Source organism: Epinephelus lanceolatus, chromosome 8 (genome assembly GCF_041903045.1).
Source record: "Epinephelus lanceolatus isolate andai-2023 chromosome 8, ASM4190304v1, whole genome shotgun sequence".
Lineage (NCBI taxonomy): Eukaryota > Metazoa > Chordata > Actinopteri > Perciformes > Serranidae > Epinephelus > Epinephelus lanceolatus.
The window spans coordinates 46,473,757-46,495,299 of NC_135741.1; the positions used below are offsets into that span (position 1 = coordinate 46,473,757).

Sequence of the window (21,543 nt, forward strand, 5' to 3'; positions counted from 1 at the left end):
GTATTTTGGCACCCCAGCAATTTGTATATTCTTTAAAATGTTTAAGGAACAACTATTTGTAATTTGTGAAGCAAAGGTGAGAAACAGATAAAGGGAACTGAAGGAGGAGGCAGGGAAGGAGGGAGGAAAGGGGGAATCAGCAGTGATTCCAGAAGACAGATGGTGATGGCATCCTCATCTTTACTTGGGGTACGCTAGTGTGAAGAAGCACTTACATCAAGCTTCAGCAACAAGATTTCAGTCAGTGAGGACTCTCGCTGTAGTTCTGCTCAACTGATCTGACTGATGACAGGGGCAGTTGGTTTATCTCAGTAGCTGACTAATGAAGCGTACTGGGCTGTCTACCCAGTGTCACACACAAACAAATCTCAGGGCTTATCCTACAATCCCGCCCCCATTGCCTCTAGTTTGTTAGCCTCTATTTACCTCAGTGTTAATCCTCTCCCCTTTCAACCCGCCCCAACCCCCCCCCCCCCCTCCCCCCCCATCTTTTGCTCCTCCCCTCTCTACCCTAAAAGCCAGCAGGCTGCTATTTGATCCAGACTGCTTGTTACATGATCTGCTGGAATACAACGCTCCCTCGCTGCTCGATGGCTTTTTGGGTTGTTTTTGCTTTGCTGTGCATAGAGCACAAAAGGACGTCTGCGCCACCCTAACCCTACATCGCCTCTCCGACCCTTTCTCCTCCTGTGACCTGTCTATCCATCTTTCTCCCTGACCTCCATTCCCACCCGCTGTCCAGACCCCCTCACCCCCATCTCCTAATTAATGCTGCCATCCCCTTGACAATGATACCATGCATTAACTGGCTGCAGCCTTTCCTTGCCTTGATCTCCTCCACTTTGCTTACACGAGGCCACAACTGTCCATCCAGCTGTTTGTGTCCAGACCACCACACTGTGGACTGCACTGGCAAAGGTCTAACCAGAGTCCCAGACTCCATCCCTCTTGATGTTCGCCGTCTCCTGCTCTCCAACAACTGGATTCACTGGATCCCTTTTGACTTCTTGGTCCTCTACAGTGATCTAGTCTACCTGGACCTGAGGAATAACTCCCTCTCCCAGCTGGAGCCAGGGACCCTGAGCACCTCCTCTAGATTAGTCTACCTCGACCTGGGGAGCAACAATCTGACAGAAATCTCATCTGGAACATTTGGGGAGTCCAGGAGTCTGATCAAACTTCGACTGGGGAACAACCCCTACCTAAACATGGTGGGCCAGGATGCTTTTGCAGGGCTGACATCTTTGAGAGAGCTGGAACTGGAGAAGAATGGACTAACAGTCCTGGACGTCGTGGTCCTGGAATCTTTGCCCTCCCTTCGGATGCTGCGTCTGGAGGGCAACCCCTGGCTCTGCAACTGCCACTTTGCCAAACTGTTTTTATGGCTGACAGAGAACCAACACAAGCTCCCAAAGGGTAAGACATAAATTGTTTAACATACAGACTTGCAGTCTTTGTCCCACACCAGAGCAAAGAAAATCAATCATTTCTCTAGGATGCATTTACACATAACATTTGATTGATCAGTTGCAAAACTAGACACAAAGGATGGTTAAAACTCTGGACAGAAAACAATAAAACATTAATGTTGCAGACATCAGTCTAGGTCCTCCCTAGTTTACTCTATGACTATATAGCCAAGATTATCATCACAGGTCCTTTAAGGTAAACATTAACATTTCTCCTCTATTTACTTATATATTTGTGTGTGTGTTTGCATGTGTGTGCGTGTGTGTCTGCAAGTCATATACCATGATTAACTTACATTATTTAAAAACAAAAGTGCAGCAACACTATGGAGCTCTCTTAGTACTGACATATACTGTAAATACTAAATCTAGATTTTGCAATGCACTCCTTTTGCCAGTTAACCCCAGGGATGTGGCATCTACTCATATGGCTACACATCTGAAAATCAGATAGATTTACGAAGACTTTCGAATAGATTCACAAAGTAGACCACTCATGTAAGAATACCTAATCACCAAAATGTTGGTATTGTCTTTTCTGCAAACCACAGTTACATTAACTTTGTGCACTGTTCTGTGGCAGATACATTCATACTTTACCTTTCTTTGTGTTTCAACAATGCTGTTGTTAATGTGTGGTTATGTCTAGGTTAGGAAAAGATCATGTTTTGGCTTAAAATTCCTGGTTTGGATGGCACAATTCTAGCTGATAATGCAGCAATGTCTAAAAAAAACAACTGCTTTGCAAGGCACTACTGCAGCTGGAAACACAGTGTTGTATCAGTAAATCCAATCACTTTTTGTGGCACTATTGTTGCTGGAAAAGCAGCAGTTTCTGGGTAAAAAAGAATGTAAACGGAAACACAGTAACAGGTCGCTAAAAACAACAATTTGTGTCGTTTGATTGTCTCAAACAGTGGTGGGCAGGCATCTTGGCTATCCATGGTGCTGAAACAACAGCTTAGCGAAATCTGGCCTGTTGGCTATCGTCTCAAATGTGTACTGTGAGCTTGTTTTATGGTCATGTTGTATGGCTAATGTTAAGAGTAAAAACACAATACCCAATCTCTCTTTCTCTTGCTCGCTCACTCACTCATTGTGTAGACTGTGAATGTGTATGTGTGGAAACCTAGGTAGCTAGCAGCAAGTTTCAAATGTAAACATGGAGGAAAGATAGTGAACGTGGGTAGGTATATCTCTTTCTATATGGTGAGCAGAGAACTCTGGTGAGAGAAGGATAGGAGAAATGTGCTTTATGATGAATAAGGACTGGTGTATTGGTGGGAATGTGAGGTGCTCCTGGTCCAGCTGTTGATGTGCTTTAACAGCTGAACAGCTTTGCCGTGTTCAGGAATAGTGACCCTGCAGCCGTCTTGTTGAGGTTGGGATGTGTGAACAATTAAATCATTCCATAGCCAGAAGCTATGGATTACCAGAATCATCCAGAAACATGGACGATTATAAAGCAGCAGCCACCAATGTAAGATGACATAAAAAACAACAAAATTATAGTTAAACGTGCTGAAAGGATCGCATTTCACTGGAGTTGAACCATGTATAACTTCCATATGACGAATAAATAGTACACGTACACTGTAAGTATTTTGTAAACCTGCCAAATACTTTAAGTGCAGTGGAATAAAAATTTCAACACTTAAAAAGTACATATATTATCTCATAACTTCCACATACATTACAATTCTTTATAGTACATTTCTATATTAACAACACTGTATAGGTGTTGGCACAAATTTCCATTGTCAATCTACAAGCCTATGGTTGTTTTTGGTATCAAAGCAAAGTTGACAAAGTTGACAAATTTCCCCCATAGTAACTTGTCATGGCCAGTGTTGGGCAGTAGCATCACTACAAGTAGCAAAGTTACTAACTTAACTGCATTTCTCAGTAGCGTGGTGATAACATCACTACTTTCTGAGTCAAATAGCTTTTCAGTAGTGAAGTTGATTAATTTACAGAGTAGCATGATAGCATCAGCAAAAGTTACAAGCTCTTTTTCCCAGAAAATGCTTTGAAGTGCAGCAGTCTTTTTTTCTGCAGAGGTCTGGATAAAAGTAAGGATTCTAAAACTGAGGATAAGTAATGCGACTGATGCCAACGTCACACTAAGGCATGCAGACAAGGGAAGCGTATGGCATCACATTCTAATCCTTCAGTGTATTCTGCTTGCTGCTTCGCTATTGGCTTTTCTGGGCAAGAGCCGCCCTACTCTGCCTTTGATTGGCTATATTGCACTTCTTGACGTATCTCTCATGTGTCACACCCATAGACTGTAGGCCTATATATAAAGTGGATTTGCAGTGGACACTAGAAAAATAGACTCAACAAGGGCCAGGAAAGAGCTAGAGAGACAGTGAACAGTATTAAGACAGAAGACAGGAGAGAGAGACATACTGATTTCACATGTTATTTGCAGGATATGTCATGTTCTACTGTCCCAAAAAAGAAAGGTTTTCATTTTGTCTGTTATTTTCATTGTTTATATTATTGTCTTTTACTTATGGTGGTTTTATTGACTGAAAAATATACACTGGCATGCAAATGCTTGGGCACCCCTGGTCAAAATTTTGTTTACTGTGAGTTATTAAATAAGAAGAAGATGAACTGATCTTCACATGGCATAAAGTTAAAGATGACATATTTCCTCAATATTTTAAGCAAGATTACTTTTTAATTTCATCTTTTACAGTTTCAAAATAACAAAAAAGGAAAAAGGGCCTGAAGCAAAAGTTTTGGCTCAGTCCATAGGGACTTGGGTTGAGAACCGGAGGGTCGCCTGCTCGACCACAATATAGAGCGTGGACTGGTGGTGGCATGTGTGTCTCTTTCGGACCTATGTGTAATTGACAAGCAAGAGTGAAAACATTGAATTTCCCCTCAGGGGGATTAATAAAGTAAATAAACTAAACTAAACTAAACTAAACAAAAGGCCTCTAGCTCTGTGAGATTCTTGGGCCGTCTTGCATGCACTGCTCTTTTGAGGTCTATACACAGATTTTTAATGATATTCAGGGGACTGTGAGGGCCATGCCAAAACCTTCAGCTTGCTCATCTTCAGGTAGTCCATTGTGGACTCTGAGGTGTGTTTTGGATCATTGTCCTGTTGTAGGGGCCATCCTGTCTTAATCTTCAGCTTTGTTAAAGATGGTGTGATGTTTGCTTCCAGGCTTTGCTGGAAACTGAATCCATTCTTCCCTCTGCCTGTGAAATGCTCCATGTGCCACTGGCTGCAACACAAACCCAAAGCATGATCAACAGCTGGACAGGTGTTCTTTTCATGAAATTCTGCACCCTTTTTTTCTCCAAACATACCTTTTATCATTGTGTCCAAAAGGTTATATTTCAACTTCATCAGCCTTCATCAGCTTCAAGTCTTGTTTCCAAAAAGCATCAGGCTTGTTTAGATGTTCCTTCGCAAACTTTTGATGCTGAATTTTGTGGTGAGGACACAGGAGCGGTTTTAAAATGTTGAAAAGCATGTTTCATCTTTAACTTCGTGTTTTTTGGAGCTCAGTTCATCTATTTACTTAACTATTCACAGTAAATGAAATTTTGACCAGGAGTGGTCAAAGTTTTTTTACAATTGTGTTTTTGAATAAGATACATAGCCAGTTAGCCTACTGAAAGAGGCCAAGACAAAGAAATGCATTAAGAAGAAAGAGGAGAGAGAAAGAGAGAGAGCAATAGGCTGACTGATAGGAACACATGTTCAAATGTCACAGTCTTAAAAAAACAAAAAAAAACAAGAAAGATTTAAGTCTGTTATCCTATAATAAATACTTGAACATTTTTTTTGCCTGTCTATTTGTTTAGCCGACAGTTTTTCTAATCACTTAGAAAATGCTGATTTCACATGAAGTAAAAAAAATAAATAAATAAAAGTAGCTTAACAAGTAGCAAGCTATTTTTCCATTTTTTTATAGCTTAGCTTGCTACATTTCTCTGGGCAAACCTTCAATGTAGTGAAACTTTATTTTGATGTAGAGCAACTGGTAGCTTAGCTCACTACATTTTCCAAGTAGTTTGCCCAACAGTGGTCATGGCTACTTTTTACCTTTTGGTTACTGACCCACCTCAATACAGTGACATGTAAAGTCAAAAGGCAGCAGCCTTTTGCAACTGAGCCATAGTGGATCCTGAGATTTAAATAAGAATGAGTTACAAGGCTACTTATATGCTATAAACACAATCCCCTAGTGTTTGCAATGGTCAGTTCAATGGTGAATGAGCAACATGCTTTATTCAGCACTACAACACATCTGATGCTGTGACACCACAACACTGACACCAGTTACCCATGGCTAGATGCCTTCCTCACAAGAATGATACTGTATACACAGCTGTAGCACACACACACACACACACACACACACACACACACACACGCGTGCGCGTGCAAAAACATTGGCGTAGATTAAATGGCTTTAAGAAATGAGCCAGTAAAAAAAATGACTTTCTTGGATTCTGTGCAGAGCCACTTTGAGAGGACATTGTCTTGCTGTCAGTTTGCATTTGTGGTCCTGCTACATTCAGATTGGTGTGTGTTTGTGTGTATATACCTTTGTGTATACATGTCTAGTTGTATGTGCCTGTCGCTGTATTGCCATTTTATGTTCGAAATGCAAACCTATCTTTCTTAATGCAGTCCTCTGTGTGTGTTTGTATCTGTGTGCCATATACTGTATGTATGTGAGCACCTGAATACATACATCTGCATGTTTCATTAGGCACATATTTCTGCATTTGTACATCTGGACATGTGTTTGTAAGCACACACGTTTGTGTCTGTAGGTGTATGTGTTTTTTTGGGGGTGTTTTTGTATGTCTATTTGCACATGGTGCCCATGTAAATAAATATACAGTAGGGTACATGTGTTTTTGTGCCTGTGTGTGTTCCTATATGTGTCTTTGTTCACATACCATTATTATCAAAATTATGGTTTATTATATAGTATATTATATGTACTTTATTAATCCCCCTGAGGGGAAATTCAGTTTTTTCACTCTTGCTGTCAATTACACACAGGTCCAAAAGACACACACATGCACAAACAGGACCTATACATGCACAAAGTGGAGAGATGTCAGAGTGAGGGGGCTGCCCTTGGTGAGGCGCCCCGAGCGGTTGGGGGGTTCGGTGGCTTGCTCAAGGGTGCCTCGGCAGTGCCCTGCAAGTGAACTGACAGCTCTCCAGCCACCAGTCCACACTCCATATTTGGTCCGGACGGGGACTCGATGAGGTGACCCTCCGGTTCTCAACCCAAGTCCCTATGGACTGAGCCACTGCCGCCCCACATTTAAGTGATTGTGTTCAGTGGCTAATCTACAACTGTCAGTATGTTTGTATTTAGACTCTTTTATATTGTCCTATTTGTCTGTCTGTCTGTCTGTCTGTCTGTCTGTCCGTCCGTCTCTGTGTGTGCATGAGTCTGGCTGCCTGTTGTACCGCCACGTGACTGGAATATCACCAAGTGATGAGGTCACTGAGTCCCTTTTCATGTGGAAAACCCCTTCTGGTCTCATGTGACTCACAGAAACACACACACACACACACACACACACACACACACTTGACAATGATGTCTAGTGACTCTTGGGTACAGCAGAGGAATCAGGATAAAATAGAAATGCCTCCCTCTACACAGTGCACAAAAGGTTTTACAGTGCATTGATGCCAAAAACACACTGCTTGGTTTGTATTTCTTGGTTTGGAAACACATTTTTTATCAATCATGGCTGTACATGATTACACATCTTAAATAAAGATGTCTTGTTTTTAGTGAAGAGTCAGTTACTATTTTTGATGTTTAGTTTTTGGATTAAAATAGTCATGTAATAATCATAATAATATCCCCTGTGGTGTCTAATATGTTTATAAATTGGATTGTGTGAAGCTTTCAATTCAGTTTCAATTTTGTTTATTATAAAGCCCAGTATCATAAATCAGAATTTGCCTCAGAGGGCTTTACAACATACAACAGCCCCTCTGTCCTCGGACCCTCACAGCGCATAAGGAAAAACTCCCCCAAAAAACCTTTAACGGAGACAAAATGTTAGAAACCTCAGGAAGAGCAACAGAGGAGGGATCCCTCTTCTAGTACAGACAGATGTGCAATAGATGTTGTGTGTACAGAACAGATCAACATATTAAAATAACAGTAATCTATAAGAAAATTATGCATATAGAGAGACAAGTAATAACAACTATAACAATAATAACAGAAATATGACTCTGATAGTAGTACATGATAGTATATATGTTACATATAAGTAATGTATGATAGTATATGTCTGTGACTATAATAATTGTATGTGTATGATAAGAGTAGAAGTATGACTAATAGTAATAGCAGTAGTAGTCTGCATCAGGCAGGACCATGGCAGCAACATGACCATGACCCATGATCCAGGTGCAACCATGATTCGAGATAACCTGCAAGACAGTGGAGCACAAAGGGTCTGGGGGAGAAGCTGCATTGGTATGTGGTTATAGGACATGAATGTTAGCAAATGAGGAGAGAGAGAGAGAGAGAGAGAGAGAGAGAGAAGGAGAGAGGAGCTACTTGTATCATACCATAGGAAGTCCCCTGGCTGACTAGCCCTATATCAGCCTAACTAGGGGCTGGTTCAAGGCAAGCCTGAGCCCACCCTAACTATAAGCCTTATCAAAAAGGACAGTCTAATTCTACTCTTGATTAAATGTGGAGAAGGTGTCTGCCTCACAGAGCCTGATAGCTGAAGACTATGGCTCCTATCCTACATTTGGACACTTAAGGAACCATACAGAATAGAATAGAATAGAATAGAACTTTATTCATTTCAGAAGGGAAATTCAGCTGTCGAGCAGCTCATAAAAGACAAAGATCAACAACCACACTTTCAAAAAACTTCCAAACAAGTGGCTTTCCTGTCCACAATTTTCACTGTACATACACAATTTTACTAAAAAAAAACATAGGAAAATTTGTCCTGGTCACAGATACGTTGATGTGGAATCTCTCACACGTACACATTTTTGCTGAGTGGCGCCAAAGTGAAGGGAGCGACGATTTTTTTCTCATTCACTCCCATGTAAACTGAGAGGAGAAATTTCTGGAAACAGCTGAGGTGCAACACAGTTGTAACTCACGAGTATGATCACATTTTTGACTCCAAATACACAATATTATATCTATGCGTTCGGGAGAAGTCTATCTCTCTCACCATCACGTTATTTTCATGATTGGACCAACGGTTTGGGAATGGGAAGAACTTGTTCGAGGAGTTAAATCTCCACCTAAACAGGTCTCTTCTGTGTGTTCTGTGTGTCTCTCTGATCTTCTGCCAGGTGCACCTACTTCATCACCATGGCAACCGCTGTCACACACAAACTCACAGAAACATGATGTGTCTGTGTGTGTCTACATCTTACATGCAGACATGACAGGGGCACAATCTCCATTTTAACCCTTTAGGTGCCAGAGTTTATTGAGGAAAATATTCCATTTTCATTTCAACATTTCAAAAGGCTGTGGCTTGAAAGTGGTGAGAGATAAAGGCATACTGTAAATGAGAAAACTATTCATCATGACCCAAAGTTTGTCATGGGAGTAAATTAACTCATCTAATTTGCATATTGTGGCGTCACTAGGCAGCGGCCATATTGGATTTCATAATCTCAGTAAAACAGCATTTTTAACATATTTACACAGTAGATTTCTTTTGTTTTGTGTTGTTTTTGCCATTCCATCCTCAAAACAAAGGAACAGAAATCGTATGGGAGTAAATTTGCTTATCTAATTTGCATTTTGTGACATCACTAGATGGCAGCCATATCTGATAACATTACTCTCATTAAAACTGAATTTTGAACATATTTACACAGTAGATTTTTTCATTTTTTAAATTTATTTTTGTCATCTTATCCTCAAAATAAAGGAACAGGAATTTGATGGGTGTAAATTCACTCATCTAATTTGCATATTGTGACATCACTAGGCGGCAGCCATATCTTTTTTTTGGTTTGTTATCTCATCCTCATAATGCCCAGTGGTCCTCAGTCTCAGACTTTTCTACGAGCCCAATGCACAAATGAAGTGACGATGAAGCTTTCATCTCAGGGACAGTGACATCATACCAGTCATTGAATCTGGATTTTGGTTTTATCTGTACTCTGGATAAGAACTGATTAGCTTTTCTGTTGGTTTCATTTGTGATAAGGGTCAGATAATATATAAATAAATCAGTGGGTTTAACATTTGTGAGAGCCGTGTCTCCACGATAGCCAACAGTCCCTAATCCACTTGTGATCCACTTCCTCATTTCTCAAGTAAAGCCAGCCATCATCATTACTGTTTACGGCCCTTTTTTTACCACCCCTGTTGCCTCTAACACGTCCCCTCCTCATCTAATTTCTGCCACCCCGACCACGGTGAGGTAAAGTCTGGTTATTATCGATGGCATGTGCTGCTTTGTGTGGACTGTCGTGGTGCATGCGATGTGCAGACGTGCGGATGCACCGTCACTTTGTCGCTCGGCGACAGATTGTCATCAGAGGGTAAATATTTCCCGTCAGAATCAGAATCGGCAAGTAACTGACCAAGTACTTCAATCAACAGTGAAAATTCCTTCAGGCATTTTGTGTGTTTTTGCTCTCTATCTGTTGGCCCTGGCACCGCCCTCTCTCTGACTCTGTTCACCTGCTGTGCTCACTCCGCTCCCTATGCTCTGCCCCTCCCTCCATGTTTCAAACTCTTTTTTCTCAAACGTTTGAATAGAAACACAGCCACAGATGACGTCAGGATTGAAGCTGAGCATGTTCGCCACCTAGGGGTACAAAGTAGTAACAAGATTTGGCAGTATATTTGGAGCTATGGTCTGTTTTATTCAGCAATGTTGCTTGTCGCAATATTGCAACTTTGGCGCTTAGAGGGTTAAATGCAGACATGACGGGCAGATTCTCAATTTTAAACAGTATCTAAACATTATATATCAGTGTTAGCTGTCTGTCATGTGCTATTACAGCCTTTACTACTGATACTACTGTTGATAGTTTTAGGATTATGAATGTTAAATACATATTGTAACATTCTAAATGCATACAATATTATACACACAATGCTCAGTAACTGTAGTACATGTAGTATGCAGCACTTGTACATCTTTTGATTGATCACCACTCCTACATACCTACAGCTACAGAAACCATTCAAACGTCAAAATGATCGGGGGGGCTCTGTTGAGCAATGGAGGAGTAAGACGTGGTTGCGGGTAGCTCCAGTAATTTTGCCTAAATTGGTACACTAAACATCCATATATCCTCACCAAAGTGCACAGGATAGCATATGAAGAAACGCACACCTGAAGAACCAAAGGACTTAAAGAAAAAACGAGAATGTCAAGAAAGACAACAGGCCAAAAGAACGACCAGCAAGAATTAGGCCTCGGCCAGGCCCCGCGCCTGAGTGACGAGCTAATAGCCGATGATGTGACTATGGAGGCAGACCCACCAAACCGCAAAGTGCTAGCTGCTATCACTGCCCTTCGAAGTGAAGTCGCACAGATAAAAAACGATATATGTGACACTATAGACACTCGCATACAGACGGCATACACGGTGTTCAGAGATGAACTGGGTACAGCAAACGAGGAGTTACAAACGACTGTTTCATCCCTGGAAGTGACTTCGGCCTCACACAAAACTACTATCAAAGAGTTAGAAAACTCCGCCACACTCCAGTCAGATGATATAGCCACACTCCAGCGGCAGGTCTCTCGCTTGACCACTGAAGTGGAGAAATTAACCGAAAAATGCGAAGACTTGGAAGGACGCTCGAGGAGACATAACATCAGAATCATCGGGGTTCCAGAGGGAAGTGAGGGGCCCAAGCCAAGAGATTTCATCACCGGGATGCTGCAGGACGTGCTGTCCCTGGATGAGAAGCCTCTCATTGACAGAGCACACCGGACCCTCCGAAAGCGACCCGGACCTCACGAGCAACCCAGACCGTTTATCCTGAGGCTGCACTACTACCATGTGCTGGAGGACATCCTACGCAGAGCAGCAGCGGCGAAGCAGCTCCACTTCGCAGGTAAGAGGATCCAAATATTACCTGACTACCCGCCCACCATGGCCAAGCGGAGGTTGCTGTTCAACCGTGCAAGGGAGCTGCTACGAGGCATACCCGGCGTAAGATAAGGCCTGCTCTACCCGGCAAGACTCCTGGTCACCCACAACGACACGCAGACATCGTTCACGAACCCGCAGAAAGCCCAGGAATATGCGGAGCGCCTTTCCGCTTCAGGAGGACAATTAGTCCACCACAGATACATGAGGAAATAATCAAGAAACTCTGCTAGGCTATCGGGTGCTAACGCTAGCTGATGGCTAACCGGGAGCTGCGGCTAACGTCACAACACTAAGCTAACTCAAACAGACTTGCACATAATACAACTGATGCCTTAGTAGCTGACATGCTGACGTATTGCGGTAAGCGAGTTGTGTCATTTCTGGTGTTTCTATGACAGCGTCTCTGTACTGCTCTGGTGAATTCTACTAGCCTGCTTTCTGCTTTCTCACTTCAGTTGCTTTAACATCTACTTCAAGTCTTAACCCATACTAGTTCCGTTTAAGCACTTACAGCTCTCCTCCTTTTTACAACTTCCCTGCTAATCTCTTAGCTGTTGTTGGCACGTTACTAGCCTTGGTCGCTACATTAGCTTTACAGTTAGTGATGGCTTCTCCTTCTCCTGCTCTTTCTTGCTCGGTGTGCCAAATGTTCAGTTATGCCTCTGCCTCCTTTAGCGACAGTGGTAATTGTAATAAGTGTAGCTTATTTGCTGCGTTGGAGGCGAGGCTTAGTGAATTAGAAGTGCGGCTCCGCACCATGGAAAACCATTCAGTAGCTGCGGTAGTTAGCCAGCCCCCTGTAGCCGGTGCGGAGCCACATAGCATAGCCTTAGCCTCTGCTAGCGGTCCTCCGGTAACGCCTGTTCAGCCGGGAGGTTGGGTAACCGTTCGCCAGAAGCATAGCTCCAAGCCGAAGCCCACGGCTCACCACCAGCCTGTTCACTTTTCCAACCGCTTTTCCCCACTCAGCGACACACCCGCTGAGGATAAAACTCTGATTATTGGCAGCTCTATTCTGAGGAACGTGAAGTTAGCAACACCAGCGGCCATAGTCAAATGTATCCCTGGGGCCAGAGCGGGCGACATTGAATCAAATTTAAAACTGCTGGCTAAAGCTAAACGTAGATTCAGTAAGATTGTTATTCACGTCAGCGGCAATGACACCCGGTTACGCCAATCGGAGGTCACTAAAATTAATATTGCCTCGGTGTGTGAATATGCAATATGGCGTTATATTTGTGTCATATGTCACGCGAGCGGATAACACATCTGCACGCGCACAGATCTCTCTCTCTCGTGTAAATTATTCCGTGTCACGCGCGCAGATTTCAACTGCCGCACGCACTTGTTTGATCTTCGCGCATATATTCAGCAACAGAGTGAAGCAGAGGCAGGTGCGAGCGAGTAAAAAACAGCAGCGACACACACAACCCGGTGACGGCCGGGTATCGGCCCATGGCTCCAGCGCTTCACTCGGACTGTAATTCCTTTCCTTTACGGTCCTGACAACTGCTATTGCTGCTGTCTGGGGCAGGATGCTACACAGTTGAGCCAGAGAAGAGGGGCCCAGTTTGAATGTTTTATTTACAAACTGCAACGAACAAAACTCCAGACTCTACCTTTAATAGATGAGAACTAATAAATCACTTTGATGGTGCATCACTCTAGCCCGTATTTCTCATGGAAGTATGTAGCCTATTGCAGTTCCCCAACCCATAGCAAGTTCCATGTGTGTTTTTCTCCCTCATAGTCAGCGTGTAGCTTCTTACTAGGCTAGTTAGCTAAACAAACCAAAAAAACCCACTGAGCTTCCTGTCTGTGACAGAAGCTGTCATCAGCAGAAAACCGAAAAGGCACCAATGTGGGGGGCTGGAAAATGACCAATCATAAGAGGGCCGGGGTCAGCCTTGGTCTCCACCCCCAAAGTGTCAAAAGTCCTTGCTTCGAGCGAGCAGAACTCCACCGCGAGCGAGCACAGAGGAGAGAGAGAACGAGAGCAGGAGCGAGCCAGCGCGTGCAAAGCAGCTGCACAGTGTTGTTGTGTGTGTCGCTGCTGTTTTTTACTCGCTCGCATCTGCCTCTGTTTCACTCTGTTGCTGAATATGTGCGCGAAGATCAAACAAGTGCGCGCGGCAGTTGAAATCTGTGCGCGTGACACGAAATAATTTACACGAGAGAGAGATCTGCGCGCGTGCAGATGTGTTATCTGCTCGCGCGACATATGACACAAATAAAACGCCATAATGCAAAAACGATGTCGGACTCTGTAGTTTTCTCTGGACCCCTCCCAAATCTGACCACTGATGACATGTTTAGCTGCATGTCATCATTTAATCGCTGGCTGTCCAGGTGGTGTCCAGCAAACAATGTGGGTTTCGTTAATAATTGGCAAACTTTCTGGGGAAAACCTGGTCTTATTAGGAGAGACGGCATTCATCCCACTTTGGATGGAGCTGCTCTCATTTCTAGGAACCTGGCAAACTTTATTAGTAATTCAAATCCCTGACAACCCAGAGTTGAGATCAGGACTCAAAGTCGCAGTCCTATACGCTTCTCTGAGCTTCTAGTGTAATTTCCCACCCATAGTTTTCATAGTTTTATACAAATGGTGTCTGTCCCCCGACCACCTAAATTATTTAAATCTAAAATTAAACAAAGAGCAGTTGTGCATAACAATCTCATAAAAATTAAAACCTCTTCTGTGACAGGAAGACAAAACAGGAGAATTAAATGCGGACTGTTAAATATCAGGTCTCTATCATCTAAAGCAGTGTTAGTAAACAAATTAATTTCAGATAATCATATTAATTTACTCAGTCTCACCGAAACCTGGCTGTGTCGAGATGAATATGTTAGTCTAAATGAATCCACTCCTCCCAGTCATAATAATACCCACATTCCTCGAGGCAGCGGCCGAGGAGGGGGAGTTGCAGCCATTTTTAACTCTAGTCTGTTAATCAACCCTAAACCTAAACTAGATTATAATTCATTTGAAAGCCTCGTTCTTAGTCTTTTACATCCGACCTGGAAAACCTCGCAGCCACTTTTATTTGTTATAGTGTACCGTGCTCCTGGCCCGTATTCTGAATTTGTTTCTGAATTCTCAGAGTTTTTATCCAGTTTAGTTCTTAAATCAGATAAAGTTATTATTGTAGGTGATTTTAACATTCATGTCGACGTTGATAATGACTCCCTGGCTTCCACGTTTATCTCATTATTAGACTCCACTGGGTTCAGTCAGGGTGTACATGAACCCACTCATTGTTTTAACCATACCCTCAATCTAGTTTTGACATATGGAATTGAAATTGATAACCTAACAGTCTTTCCACAGAATCCCTCGCTATCGGATCATTATTTGATTACTTTTGAGTTCTTTTTACTCGATTACACGCTGCTCAGCAACAGTTACTATACTAGATGTTTATCAGATAGTGCTGTCACAAAATTTAAGGAAATGATTACTCCGTCGTCAAATTTAATACCAAGTCCTTCAGTAACAGAGATTTCCCGTACCGACTTTAACCTCTCCCGAATTGATCATCTTGTCGATAGCGCCGTAGGCTCGCTGCGAACACTCGACTCTGTAGCACCTCTTAAAAAGAAGTTAACAAAGCAAAGAAAGTTCGCTCCTTGGTATAACTCTCAAACCCGTAAGTTAAAACAAATATCGCAAAAATTTGAAAGGAATTGGCGATTAACCAAACTGGAAGAATCTCGTTTAATCAGACGGTCGGGCAGACAGTCTATAAGAGGGGCCTCCGCAATGCCAGAGCAAACTATTACTCAGCATTAATAGAAGAAAACAAGAATAACCCCAGGTTTCTTTTCAGCACTGTAGCCAGGCTGACTGAGAGTCAGAGCTCTATTGAGCCTTGTATTCCTTTAGCCCTTAGCAGTAATGATTTTATGAGCTTTTTTAATGACAAAATTCTAACTATTAGAGGCAAAATTCATGACCTCCTGTCCTCAGATAGTACCTATCTAACCTCAAACACAGCTGTAAGACCTAATATATATTTAGATTGCTTCTCCTCGATTTCTCTTCAAGAATTGGCCGCAGTGATTTCTTCATCTAAATCATCAACGTGTCTCTTAGACCCCATCCCAACTAGGCTACTTAAGGAGGTCTTACCTTTAGTTAACACTCATATATTAGATATGATCAATATATCCTGATTAACAGGCTATGTACCACAGTCTTTTAAGGTAGCTGTAATTAAACCTCCTCTAAAAAAGCCCACCCTGGATCCAGAGGTGTTAGCCAACTATAGACCAATATCTAATCTTCCCTTTCTTTCAAAGATTTGACACAATTGACCATCAAATTCTACTGCAGAGACTGGAACACTTAATTGGCCTAAAAGGTTCTGCACTAAGCTGGTTTAAATCTTATTTATCTGATCGTTTTCAGTTTGTTCACGTTCATAATGAATCATCCTTACGTACCAAAGTTTGTTTTGGAGTTCCGCAAGGTTCTGTGCTCGGACCAAACCTATTTACTCTATATATGCTTCCTTTAGGTAACATCATTAGAAATCACTCTGTAAATTTCCATTGTTATGCAGATATACACAGTTGTATTTATCTATGAAACCAGAAGAAAGTAATCAATTAACTAAACTCCATAACTGCCTTAAAGACATAACATCTGGATGAGCACCAATTTCCTGATGTTAAATTCAGACAAAACTGAAGTTATTGTTCTTGACCCGAAACAACTCAGAGACACTTCATCTGATGACATAGTTTCTCTAGATGGCATTGCTCTGGCCTCTAGCACTACCGTAAGAAACCTCGGAGTAACATTTGACCAAGATTTGTCTTTTAATTCTCATTTAAAACAAACCTCACGGACTGCATTTTTTCATCTGCGTAATATTGCGAAAATTAGGCCTATCCTGACCCGAAAAGATGCAGAAAAATTGGTCCACGCTTTTGTTACCTCAAGGCTGGATTACTGTAACTCTCTATTATCAGGTAGCTCTAGTAAGTCCTTAAAAACTCTCCAGCTAATTCAGAATGCAGCAGCACGTGTACTAACAGGAACTAAGAAACAAGATCATATTTCTCCTGTTTTAGCTTCTCTGCACTGGCTCCTTGTAAAATCCAGAACTGAATTTAAAATCCTACTGTTAACTTATAAAGCTCTAAATGGTCAAGCCCCATCATATCTTAGAGAGCTCATAGTGCTATATTATCCCACCAGAACACTGCGCTCTGAGAATGCAGGGTTACTCGTGGTCCCAAAAGTCTCCAAAAGTAGATCAGGAGGCAGAGCCTTCAGCTATCAGGCTCCTCTCCTGTGGAATCATCTTCCTGTTACGGTCCGGGAGGCAGACACCGTCTCCACATTTAAGACTAGACTTAAGACTTTCCTCTTTGATAAAGCTTATAGTTAGGGCTGGCTCAGGTTTGCCCTGTACCAGCCCCTAGTTAGGCTGACTTAGGCCTAGTCTGCCAGAGGACCCCCTATAATACACCGGGCACCTTCTCTCTCTCTCTCTCTCTCTCTCTCTCTCTCTCTCTCTCACTCTCTCTCTCTCTTTCTCTCTCTCTCTCTCTCTCTCTCTCTCTCTCTCTCTCTCGTGTCCTATTACTGCATCTTGCTAACTCGGCCATTCTGCATGTCACTAACTCGGCTTCTTCTCCGGAGCCTTTGTGCTCCACTGTCTCTCAGATTAACTCATATCACAGCGGTGCCTGGACAGCGTGACGTGTGTGGTTGTGCTGGTGCCGTGGTCCTGCCAGATGCCTTCCACTGCTGCTGTTATCATTAGTCATACTTCTACTGTTATTATACACATATGATTATTGTCATACATGTATACTGCCAGATACTAATGTATTATTATTAATTATAATATTATTACTTTCATTAATGTTGTTGTAATCTACTGTCATTACCGTCTGTCTTGCATCTCTCTCTGTCTGTCTGTCTGTCTCTCTCTCTCTCTCTCTCTCTCTTTCTCTGTCTCATTGTGTCATATGGATTACTGTTAATTTATTATGTTGATGTGTTCTGTACGACATCTATTGCACGTCTGTCCGTCCTGGAAGAGGGATCCCTCCTCAGTTGCTCTTCCTGAGGTTTCTACTGTTTTTTTCCCCTGTTAAAGGTTTTTTTTGGGGAGTTTTTTCTTATCCGCTGTGAGGGTCCAAAGGACAGAGGGATGTCGTATGCTGTAAAGCCCTGTGAGGCAAATTGTGATTTGTGATATTGGGCTTTATAAATAAAATTGATTGATGATTGATTGATTAGTAACAGTACCGGACGGCAAGAAACCCTTTCTACAGTATGACAAATTTACTGATGCTTCTCTTCTGTTGTTCTGCTCTTTGAGATCTTTTCTTTTCTTTTCCAGATATTTAAGTCTGAGCCTGAACTTTTGTTCATTGATTATGTTAGCTCAAATGTTTTGCACTGGCTCGTTGCTACTAAGTAGTAGTGTTACATTGTTTACATAATGTTTGACCTTTAAGTCTGTATTTTGATTATTCACTTGCAATAATTATTTATTTCTGTTTACTGTTTTGTAAACAATGCACATCTTCACTTAATAATAGAGGAATCACTCTGTTTTTTGTTATTTTTGGCTGCACATTATACCAATATTTTATTAATACAAACCTCTAGTTAGGCCCTATTTTGACTGATACATTTTGTTTATGTGCATCTGGTATTATACATCCCACTCCAGTGTGGGGCTAAGACACAACCTGTTCTTGTTACCTGATGTTACACTCTAAATCTGAATATTTGTTTGCCAATCAGTCTCAAGATCTATAATTAGTTTAGTGAGATGGAACCTGCCAATATCATATTACTTTTCTAACTGAGGACTCACTCCTAAACCCAGTGTATTGATCTGTGTATTGATAGTCTGTCCAGCTAGTTTTTTCTTTTTATCTGTCCACTCAGATTTTCCACACTATTACCATTCATACTGTTTAATGCTCCACAGTGCAAGATGATGTAAATAACACCAGAGGGAATAAAGGTCTTACATTTTCTATTTGGAACGTACGTGGATTAAACAACCCAATTAAGAGAGGAAAGGTTCTGGCCCATTTGAAGTCACTAGCCTCGGACATAGTGTTTCTACAAGAGACCCATTTGAATAATAGTTCACATGGTAGGTTAAGATCAAAATGGATTAGACAAATTTATCACTCTACTTTCTCATCTAGAGCGAGAGGTGCAGCCATCCTAATAAAAAAAGGAGTTCCCTTTTTGCATAAAAAAAACAATCACCAACAAGGAAGGTCATTATATTATTCTACTTGGAGAAATCCACAATACATCCCTCACTTTAATAAATATATATACCCCCAATATAGATAATCCTGTATTCTTTCAGAAGGTCTTTGCGCTGATACCAGACATTTCTCAGACAAACTTGATAATTGGTGGTGATTTTAAAACTGTTTTAGACACATATCTGGATAGATCCTCCACAAAGAGACTAGCAAGAAACGCTTCGAGTGAACTGATTAATACGTTCATCAATAATGCGAATATTTTGGGCATATGGCGCACAATGAATCCTACAGGTAGGGACTACTCATTCTACTCACCTGTCCACAACTCTTATAGTAGAATAGATTACTTTCTAATTGATGCTAAACTTGTACCTTTTGTAGTCGATGTCACATACCATAGTATTGTGATTTCAGACCACAGACCCCTCACCTTCTCACTCCATTTAGAGCAGATGGATATCCCGCACACCTCCTGGAGACTAAATTCTCACTTGCTCACTGAAAAAGGATTCTGTCAATATCTAAAAGCCCAGATTTCCCTGTATTTTGAAATGAATGACACTCCTGAGACCTCTCCCTCCATCCTTTGGGAAGCATTCAAAGCTTTCATAAGAGGCTGCACAATTTCATTTGAAGCTTCCAGAAGAAAAGAAAACAGGACCAGACTAAAAGTGCTGGAAAACCAAATTAAGATATTGGATGATGAAAATGCACAATCTCCTTCTACCACTTTATATGGAAAAATAACAACTTTGAAATACGAATACAACAAAATCATGTCAACAAACATAAGTAAAGCCTTCCTCTGTACCAAGCAAAAATACTTTGAATTTGGTGATAAACCACACAAATTATTATCTAGACAGCTCAGAAAATTAGAAAGAAAAACACGTAATAATAAAATAGTTACAAAGCCTAAAGATATAAATGACAGATTTTTTGAATTCTACACTAACTTATACACCTCAAAAAATGCAGAACCCGCAATAATTAATGCATTTTTGGACAAATGTGACCTCCCCAAGCTAAATAAGGAGGACTGTGATTCCTTGAATTCTGAACTTAATATTGTGGAGGTCCAGGCTGCTATCGCCTCGTTAAAAAGTAATAAGACTCCTGGTCCTGACGGACTCCCGGGAGAATTATATGAATTATTCAAGGAAAAATTATCCCCTTACCTACTAAAGGTTTACAGCCATGGTCAGGCAAATGGTAGACTACCTCCCACTCTAACTGAAGCTGTGATTACAGTATTACACAAGAAAGGAAAAGATCCACAGGAAGTAGGCGCCTATTGTCCTATCACACTTCTTAACGTTGACGGAAAGCTGTATGCTAAAATATTGGCCAATAGGCTCAGTCCCCTACTAGGAAAAAATTGTCCACGCAGATCAGACGGATTTTATCCCAAACAGGAGCTCTACCTCCAACCTTAGATGACTTTTTAATATTATTTATGCAAAAAGAGGAATGCCCACCGACCTTGTCATAATTTCGCTTGATGCCGAAAAGGCATTTGACCAAATTGAATGACAGTTCTTGTTTGATGTTCTCAGAAGATTTAATCTTGGCGACACATTCTTAGCGATGATTAAGCTCCTGTATACGAATCCCACAGCTCAAATTCTCACAAACCGAACGATGTCTCCCCCTTTTAGTCTGTATAGAGGGACTAGACAGGGGTGTCCATTGTCCCCTTTAATTTTTGCGTTGGCAATAGAACCGTTAGCCCAAAACATTCGTCTAGACCCTCAGATACATGGTTACTCCACCAAAGATACGACCAATAAGATTTCGCTCTACGCGGATGACATCCTTTTATTTGTAACGCAACCACGGGCCACTATTCCAGTACTCTTAGATAAGATTAATCAATTTGGATCCTTTTCCGGTTATCGAATCAATTTGACCAAAAGTGTTGTAATGTCAATATATATGGAAAACCTAGCACATCTGGACAATCTCCCATTTAAAACCTCCCCAGAAAAAATAACTTACTTAGGGATTGAGGTCACTAGACGATACTCCTGTCTCTTCCAAGCAAACTTTCCCCCTTTAATAGAAAGACTGTGGTCCAAATTATCGTTCTGGGAAACACTTCCAATTTCTTTGCTCGGAAGAATTAACGTCATAAAGATAGAAGGGGGGATGGAGTGATGGAGTGGGGGTGGGGGCCCTAGGTCAACTCGGTGCTTTTATTATTTTTATTTTCTTATTTAATTATTTTTATTTATTTTTACTTTTGTCTGTTTTAATTTTGTTTTACTGTACTTGTTTTAATGTTGTATGTGTACTTTCCTTATACTCACATGCCTCCTTGTTTGGCTCATTATAATGATGTATTATTATTTAGATATTACTGATCTGTGCCTTATTCTAACTCCCTACTATTCCCGACCATGCAGGGAGGACTGTACAAAATGGAAAAACAAGCTCAGAATGTATATTTGAAACTTGTGTGAATTTGAACTGCTCAATAAAAAATATTTGGAAAAAAAAACCAAAAAAAAAAAACGTCAAAACAGCTACAGCAACCATTCAAATGTCAAAACGTTCAGTTCTGTAAGGACATTCATACTTTATTTTTTCTACTTTTTATGCTATTTAAAGTCTGCACTATTGCTACTACTGCTAACTCTACATCTACTTGTAGTAGTACTGCTTCTCCTATGGTACTTCTCGTGT

At 41.4% G+C, this 21,543-nt stretch overlaps 1 protein-coding gene across 1 annotated transcript in view; it reads left to right on the forward strand.

The window, feature by feature from the left end:
- Nucleotides 1-559: 559 nt before the first annotated feature.
- lrrc38a (leucine rich repeat containing 38a) overlaps nucleotides 560-21,543 on the forward strand; it is a 34,288-nt gene continuing 13,304 nt past the window's right edge. Inside the window, exon 1 of the mRNA XM_078170442.1 lies at nucleotides 560-1,416. Within this exon, the coding sequence (XP_078026568.1) occupies nucleotides 789-1,416 (628 nt within the window). The 5' untranslated portion in view covers nucleotides 560-788. The remainder of the gene's footprint in view (nucleotides 1,417-21,543) is intronic.